We start from the raw sequence: 8,951 nt of genomic DNA on the forward strand, positions 1-8,951 counted from the left end.
TGTTTTCATTTCCCCCTCCCTACCTGTCTGTTTTCCTCCCTCCCTTTCTGTCTGTCTGTCTGTTTTCCTCCCTCCCTCCCTGTCCGTCAGTCTGTCTGTCTGCCTGTTTTCCTCCCTCCCTCCCTGTCTGTCTGTTTTCCTCCCTCCCTGTCTGTCTATCTGTCTGTCTTTTTTCCTCCCTCCCTGTCGGACTGTCTCTCTGTCTGCCTGTCTGTTTTCCTCCCTCCCTTCATGTCTGTCTGTCTGTTTGTTTTCATTCCACCCTCCCTGTCTGTCTTTCTGTTTTCCGCCCTCCCTCCCTGTCTGTCTGTCTGTTTTCCTCCCTCCCTCCCTGTCAGTCTGTCTGTTTTCCTCCCTCCCTGTCTGTCTGTTTTCCTCCCTCCCTGTCCGTCAGTCTGTCTGTCTGTCTGCCTGTTTTCCTCCCTCCCTCCCTCCCTCCCTGTCTGTCTTTTTTCCTCCCTCCCTGTCGGATTGTCTCTCTGTCTGCCTGTCTGTTTTCCTCCCTCCCTTCCTGTCTGTCTGTCTGTTTGTTTTCATTCCACCCTCCCTGTCTGTCTTTCTGTTTTCCGCCCTCCCTCCCTGTCTGTCTGTCTGTCTGTTTTCCTCCCTCCCTCCCTGTCAGTCTGTCTGTTTTCCTCCCTCCCTGTCTGTCTGTTTTCCTCCCTTCCTCCCTGTCTGTCTGTCTGTCCTCAGGTGATTTGGGTGGCTCCTCAGATGGATGGAGTAGCAGCTGCTCTGCTGTATGACGTAATCAATCAGGAGAATTTCAGAGCTCCTTTTTTAAACTCTCGACTGAAATCAAAGGTTCCTTCGGTTCTCCTCAGCCAGAGATCGTCTCTCAGTATTGCTCATGTTCTAACTGAAAGATCCACCTGCGTTACCTCTGCGTATATATCTGCATACATCCAGCTTACAGATGGTGCTTTAGCGTCACTGACTCCTAATCTTCACGGCGTGCATTAAAATGAGTCGTTAAAATCAGCGGCGCTCTTCCTTCTCTTCCTTCTCTTCCTCCTCTTCCTTCTCCTTCCTTCTCCACACTGCACCGAAGCTCATCGCTTTCCAGATCTTTTCTCTTTCCCTCTTTATTCCTTCAAAACATAAATGATTTCAGATTTATATTTCCTTATAGTCCAGCGTGGCGTTTTCTTTTTAAGAATCAATCGAGATCACGAGTTTATTTTAAGGTGCACGTTTTAAAAGGCTGTCGTTTCTATAGCAACGGCTTATTCATATTCACAGGCAGAGGATATATGAATGCTAAATAATAATAATAATAATAATAATAATAATAATAATAATAATAATAATAATAATTGTATATATGGAGAACTTTTTTATGGAACGAGTTTGCAATACCAGAGTTAATGCTTTTTATAATAAATAAATAAATAAATAAATAAATAAATAAATAAATAAATAAATAAATAAATTTAAAAAAGGTTATTTTTTTCTCAATAAAATAAAATGACTTCATCATTACACAATATTTCTGGTCCAAGAAGCAGAACAGAATAATAATCCTCTTCATTAACAGCTTTCTCACGTCACCCCTGGAGTTGATTGTTTTCCTATAACAGCACGTCCCGAGCTTTTTCTTCCTTTCTAAGCTCTACGTGTGGCTCCGTAGTTCCCATTCCGTCCTACAGTCGTGTTCCGCTCGCTCCGTGAAACAATTCCAGCCGTCTTCTCCTCCAGCTAATATCTCACTACCTGAGATTCGTTAAATGTCTGAGACTGATGTCGGAGCCGTAACGCGAGGCACGGGGCCAAACAAACAATCGGGTTTTCCTGCAGCACGAGAAGCCGTCAGGTCACGACTACACGACAGAATCGTCAAATCTGTCTGCCCTCGTGCTCAGGGAACAAAACCCTCTCAGTTCTGCCACGATATTTCAATATGAAGCTGTGGAGATCAATTAAAGCAGCACTCGAGTCCGCCCCAGAGGTCACGGTGGGGTCGTTTTCCAGCACTCGTCCCTGATAATCGCTGCAAATCACGGCTCTCTTAAGCGCCGGGGCTCACCTTAATTACTGGTGCTGGCGTGAAATCTCACACCGCACGCGATGCACAGATGAAAGCAAATTGATAATAGACGAGTGAAAGAGAGACGAGGCTGGACCTCGTTAAGTGCACATCGTCGTACGCCGCGTCGGAGACGGGAAACGATTCGAGGTTCGACATCTCAGGAACGGCGCGCTTTATTTCCTAACTTTATTTTGACACGATGTCACAATGTTTGCGTGTCACGCTTTACTACGAGTGTCCTCGTTACTAACAGTTATCAGATCTTTTTTTTCTTCCCGTTCCGGTCGTCTTTAACGATATGTTAATGTGCTAATTATGAGAATCGGTGATGAAACGAAACCGCTCGACTGAGTCAGATCTACTTTTGTCACGTGGACACGTTTTTTTTTTTTTTTACATTTACAGCATTTGGCAGACGCCCCTTATCCAAAGCGACGCACAGAAGTCTCTATCGTTGGTTTTTCATTCTTTCTCTGTTTTCTGCATCTACAGCTGCTTAGTTTATACTTTATTCTCCGATCCGATTGGCCGGAAGGTGTCGATTCGTGTCCTTCGGACAATTATTCGCTGGTTTTTGTAGTAAAAGTTCACACGTGATGTCAGTAGAAAGTCATGAACCTTTGTGGTAGAATTTGGTTTGAATCCAGGAAGAATCATTTGATTGGGATTTTGTCAAGGCTAAATTTCCTAAATCGAACATTTTTTTTTTGGTCACAACGATAAAACAAAACAAAAAAAAAAAAAAAAAACGCTAGCTTCTCCACCACAGGAAAGTCTTCAAGATTCGTGTGCGATTTTTTTCTGCTAACATGACATGCTTTATAACAAGTAGTTTTGTTTATTTGTTTGTTTGCTTGTTTGTTTACTTGTTCTATAAACCCGTGCGAGACGTTGTCGAAAAAACGATCGCTTCTTCTTCTAAGCTGCTCTAAGGTTACGATTAAAGATTAAAGAGTAAAGAGATTTGACGATCCTGAGCTCAGATCGTCGTGTAAGATTCGCTCGCTTTGCATGCTCAGACTTCCTCGCCGTATTCGTACGCACACTTCTTTTCATTCTTAAAGAAAATGAACTTAAAAGCGAACAAATTAAAAAAACAAAAAAAAAACAAAAAAAAAACAATTAAACAGATCAATCTAGAAACACTTATGGAGAAGACCACACAAATGTTTCTTTCTCTCCTGAGTCGCGTCTCAGACGATTCGGGATCCGAGTCTGGGCCTCGGAGTTGTTTATATCACGTACAACACTGACATCTACAGTCAGAGTAGCTTTCTGACACGTACGTGGAGGAAGACGGATGGAGGAACGCGACGTGTGTATAAGAGACAGAAGGAGGAAATAAATTGCTGGTAATTACGACTCTTTAAATTTAGCGAGTAGAAAATTCCGGATGTTTTAAGTGCATTTTATTTAAGCAACATTTGATCAGTCAATTGTTTCTGTCTAATAATAATAATAATAATAATAATAATAATAATAATAAAGTCACACCACAAATCAACAGACAAAAAAATATTTTTTTATACTGCTTATACTGTTTTTCCTTACATGATTAAATTACCGTATTGTTAATGATAATAATAAACACATTTTTTTTATACGAGTTTAAAAAATAAATAAATAAACCTCTTTATTTTCGGACCTCGCGTCAAACCGCTAACACTTTTCTCATTTTGAATTCGACTTCTGATGAATCCATACTGATGATAATCTGAGCGTGGATAAAAAAAAAAAAAGCTAATAAATAAAGAATAAATAAAATGAGACGCATGCGTAGGCCTACTTGTTACTGGCATCTGAAATGTTCGGTAATTTACATATATTAGCATATAAAGTAATTGGCACAGATGCCAAGAAAACAGTGGAAAACAGATTAATTGTCATCCACCAGCCACGGTGACACAGTTAAAAATGAGGCCTCCGTTTTAAGAAGCCAATTATCAGAAAGTTTCTGAAAGTAGCCTTTCACGTCTCACACACACACACACACACACACACACACACACACACACACACACACACACACACACACACACACACATCTTTTTTCTCTCTGGACGCATCCCTACACACTGATTTTGATATCCACATATGCATTTTACACACCTGGAGAGTGACGCACAAAAATTGAAGGGGAAAAAAAAATCAGAAAGAGAGAAAGGGCTTAAGATAACATATGGACGTTGCTTTATTATATATATACATATGCACACACACACAGACACACACTCCTGTGATAGATTTTGCTCAGGCGAGTCGCAGCTCTACTTTTAGCCTCTGTAATAATTGGATAGTGCCTCCATTTATAAGGCTGTCTGAGGGAATGCAGAGCTAACAAATGAGCTAGTTTAGTTGCCAAGACCGGAGCAGCGCAACTTAAACGACTCCTTTTTCCTTTTTTTTATTTCCCCTCCCCTCTTCTTTTCACTGCTGTTGTGAAATTAAGACTTTAAATAATACGGAGTGCCGTTTAGTACAGGAATAAATATGTACAGTACACACACACACACACACACACACACACACACGTGTTAATCAGAGTCGTGGTGTTTGACTGGCGCGGCCTGTGAGTGTTTGTGTAAAAGCTCGTTCGGCCCCGAGACCCCGAAACCCCTGGTGCTTTGCGTCGTCCTGCTCTCGCTGCCCCTAAACGCAAAGCCTTATTTATACTTGTTAATGACTTTATAATTCGTGACCGGCGGGAACCTGCTTTTAACCTGCGATTTGTTCGGCAGCCTGTCTGACAAAGGAAAAAGAAAAGAAAAAAAAAAAAGCCTGTGAGTGGAACGATGCCAGAAGGATCTCATGGCACAGAAGTCCACCTTCTTGTCCATCTGTGGCCTTCTTGTCCATCTGTGTAGACCTTTAGATCCCTGAGAAGATCTTGCGGCAGGTTTCTGATGGCTGTACTGAAGATGTTCCGGATGATGATGATGTGGTGAAGTCTTTTTTGAGCTGGGGTGAGAGTTTAAGGAACTTTTGGAAAATTGGTAAAGCCTCGACGACGCCTCGTTCTCGCTGGACACGTTTCCTCGACTGTGTGAACATTTCGGTAATTTTCTGTAATTTTGTAATTCTTTTTTTTCTGTGTATTTTACCTACAAGAGGGTTTGATCTGACTGAAGACGGGGTGCGTCTTACAACCTCCCCCCCAACACACACCCCTTCCCCTCTGTTCGTCTTTTCCTTCCATCCACCCAGCAGCCCCCGTCTGTGCGTCTTTTGCATGCATTGTCTTTGAACAATGCGCTGTTTGAACAGTGCGCTCGTGAGGAAACAGGCGCGCTAGCTCACCGCCTCGCCTTTTATCACCCGCATCTCCCGGTGACGCTATTAAAGCTTATGTTTCATTAAAAAAAAAAAGGGAGGGGGGAGAATCAGCCAACGGGAGACAGACGAGCGCGACTTCAAACGTGCTGCCGTGACGCCGCAGACAGCATCTCAACCGAGGGGACAGACAAAGCAGGGCCGAAAGTGTGTCTGTCTAACTGTGTGCGTGTACCTGAGAGGTGTTAAATCATTAATTAGGACGATTCCAAACATCTTTTCGTCCTGCGCTCGTCTTCGACGCGAGCCTTTGTTAATATGGAACCTGTGACGCTCGTGACTTCCAGCTGTGATGTGTCTGTAACACGGGGGTCAGGCTGAAATATAGGTTTAAAGTGGATTACTGACAGGTTTTTAGTGAAAGTTCTGGCCCAGTTACATCCGAAAAATAAATAAATAAGTAAATTAAATTAAATAATCTAGGTTAAAAAAGTTCAGGGATTGCAAATCAAAATATTTTTTTACGTTCACAAATCCACGTGAATTTTATATTTTAAATTATTTTTAATTTTAGATTTTTCTTTTCTTTTCTTTTTTTTTTTTGGCCATCTATCTACTCCATAATCCAAAAGAATTTCTTCCCTCTAACAATCTCTCACAATCACAGTATCTTGTGTAAAAAATAAATAAACAAATAAATTAATTAATTCATGAACGAATTTTACAACGATTCATTTACAACGATTTTTGTGTGTGTGTGTGCATGTGTGTGTGAATTTTTCGAAGATTTGGTTTGAACCTGCTCTGGTACAAAAACCCTGATGCTCTCCCAGTTAGCTAGCAACTGTGATAACAATCTGTTAGCTTTGAGTAAATAAGCCTTTAGAGTCCAGCGTGTGACGACTGAAAGTTTCTTTTCGTTCTTTCTCTAAGTTTCTGTTCGATTCGAATGTATTTTATAACTTTGTGTTTTAGACGTAACGCAATCCAGTCCTCGCTAAAGTGGTTCGAGTCGTGTGATCGCTCAACTAGCTAATGACCGGAACTATACTAGCAGGCAACCTTTACATCTTTTCCATAAACAGTGTGGCACCTGGGTGGCAGTGACGGGAAATGAGATGGCAGGAATGTCAACGGTTTCCTCCGACGTGTCGATAAGCGATTTTAATTAGAGCGTAAATTCCACGCAGGACTGACTGCTAAAGAGTTTTAGAAAGTTTATAGACGTCGTTTCTCGGCTGTCGCAAAATTTCTTTCCTGTTGTGTAGAATCTTATCATAAAGGTATTAAAGACTTGAACACGACGGGACTGGGTTCTGGAGAGTGGGCGGGGTTTCAGGGTTGATGACGATCGTTCGGCATTGGTGATTAACTAATACGTTTATTTATTTTTGAAATCATGGGACAGTGTCATCTCAATGCAGGTGTGAAGGTCACAAACCTCCAATCCAAAAAAGTGACCTAGAAAAAGTCAGCAGTTCTGAAGGAAGGAAGTTTTGGGCCAGCGCAACTTTTGGCCCAGATGTTGATGAGTCTCCTGGAGACTGAGACGAGGCCTGAGCTCGGTGTGTGTATGTGTGTGTGAGTGTGTGTGTACATGCGAGGAGTGGATACGCGAGCCAAGCGGAAGGGAGCGCATGGCAGAGCCGAACTCTGACTCTGGCAGCGGAGGTGTGTTTTGCAGCCGTGGATCTCCTGCTCCAGAAGGCGGTGGCTGTGCCCGCGGCGGGTTTCCTTCCCCGCGTTGGCACTGTGCGGGTGGCGCGGCGCTGCTGCTGCAGCGAGCCGATCGTGCCCTCTGTCACTCACGGGGAGCGGCCCCTGTCCAACTGTCACTTCCTGACAGTCTGATAATCAATCTCTTTATTAACTGCTCTGCTGAAAACAGGCTGGCACGGCGGGCATCGCCATGGCACCGCTCCGCCGGGGTCGGGAGGTTGGCACGGTGGGGATCGACCGCTAAAAACACACCGGTGGCTTCGGAGGCCTCGTCATCCCCGGTGATAATTTATGAGCAGGGAAGTGTGCGTGTGTCGCCTGAGCTGTCCGCCAGCCAGCTCCCCACCTACTACTACTACTACTGTATCCGTGTGTGTGTGTGTGTGTGTGTGTGTGTGTGTGTGTGTGTGTGTGTGTGTGTGTGTGTGTGTTTCTTTTTCTTTCTTTCTTTTGTTCTTTGCCAGATTCAATATCGGTGTTTACAGCCTTGTTCTTTCACATATGAATCCCTCCTGAAGTCGTACTGATGAATAACTAAAAACCGTTACGACTGAGCCGCGTCGCGTTAAATATTCACGCTGTGTTCTTGTTCACAGGACGAGTTTCTGATTGAAACCCAGAAGAATCTACTGGGCAGGATCTGTGATCTGTGTGTGGCGAACGCCGAGGCGGCCTCGGAGACGGACCGCCGCTCCGCTCCTCTTTTAACGCAGGACGACGACGAAGACGACACCGAGGAGGAAGATAACAGTGCGGCTCCCCGAGTCCCCGCACGAACACTCGCAAGCGAATAAAGAAAAAATTCCTTCAAAAAATAACAAGAACGTCCAAATCCACGTAATAAAGCTGAAGCCTCGCTCTCTCGTGAAGCCGTGGCCTTCCTGCTGCTTACAGCCTAATGTTCCTGTCGAAGGAAGTTTTTTTTTTCTAATGTGAATCCTCTCTTTCTCTTTTTCTTTCTTTCTTTCAGGCTAGATCAGTTCATTAGAGCTCTGTGTAGACAAACCTGTTTGCCAAACCTCAGTAAATCACACACACACACACACACACACACACACACACACACACACACACACACACACACACACACACACACACACACACACTCTAACTGTAAGAGAAAGACCAAAGTGTGTGTATGCACAAGTGTGTGTGTCTGTGTGTGTGTGTGTGTGTGTGTGTGTGTGTGTGCTAATGTAATAAGACACTGCATAGTTTATATAAACTACGTTTCTTTTCACACACTGAAGAAGAGAAAAACGCAGCACGTGGGAAGACAAACATATGTGAGGACGAGAGGGCCACAATTTTGCGTCTGCTCATTTGTTCGAGCTCGTATCCGAGGTGCAGATTAGCGTGTTTAGCAGGTTACTCCGCGCGACCGAATGCCACTTTAAAGAAAGAAATGAGCCGCAGTGAAACTCCGTGCATGACTAGAAAGGTAGGTATTGTTTCTGGAAAGCAAAAAAAAAAAAACTCTGACTTTTTCAACCAGAAATCAGGAAAAAAACTGAAACCGATTCTGTGTATATTATAAAAAGAAGCTAAGCAGATCATATTTGAGTTAACATAAACACTGTAGTGTAAATTAGCGTTTATTAGTACAGTGCACTTTTATTCCGTTATATTTCGCTCCCACGTGTTATTCAATTAGCGAAGCGAAGCCGTTTTTTTTTTTTTTTACTAGAAACCTTTCATTATTTATCCGTTGTAGGAGATTAAGATCGGGAACGATTCGGAATTGGTTGCCGAGACGTTTCTTAATGGATCTTTAATTGTTTGACTGGAGGAAAAAAAATCAAACCCAAGGCAGAATTCTCAGCGGTGAATGTCAGATCCCATGCAATGCAAATTAAGAAGAATAAATAAATAAATAAATAAAAGAAGAAAAGTACAGATTTCAGGTTCAAACGCTCGTCTTGAAGAATCCCAG

The 8,951-nt window shown here is 43.0% G+C and overlaps 1 protein-coding gene and 1 long non-coding RNA gene across 3 annotated transcripts in view; one reads left to right on the forward strand and one right to left on the reverse strand.

Moving 5' to 3' along the window:
• Positions 1-8,951, forward strand: part of si:dkey-288a3.2 (protein phosphatase 1 regulatory subunit 37) — a 41,154-nt gene that overhangs the window by 31,844 nt on the left and 359 nt on the right. For both annotated transcript variants that reach the window (XM_027159900.2, XM_047821508.1), the window contains one exon: positions 7,615-8,951. This exon is cut by the window's right edge and continues 359 nt beyond it. In XM_027159900.2, coding sequence (XP_027015701.2) covers positions 7,615-7,812 — 198 coding nt within the window. In that variant the 3' untranslated portion in view covers positions 7,813-8,951. The remainder of the gene's footprint in view (positions 1-7,614) is intronic.
• The window catches only part of LOC113651170, a 10,273-nt gene continuing 1,949 nt past the window's right edge, over positions 628-8,951 (reverse strand). Inside the window, exon 3 of the long non-coding RNA XR_003442613.2 lies at positions 628-1,091. This is a non-coding gene — a long non-coding RNA (uncharacterized LOC113651170). The remainder of the gene's footprint in view (positions 1,092-8,951) is intronic.

Source organism: Tachysurus fulvidraco, chromosome 12, assembly GCF_022655615.1.
Source record: "Tachysurus fulvidraco isolate hzauxx_2018 chromosome 12, HZAU_PFXX_2.0, whole genome shotgun sequence".
Classification (NCBI taxonomy): domain Eukaryota; kingdom Metazoa; phylum Chordata; class Actinopteri; order Siluriformes; family Bagridae; genus Tachysurus; species Tachysurus fulvidraco.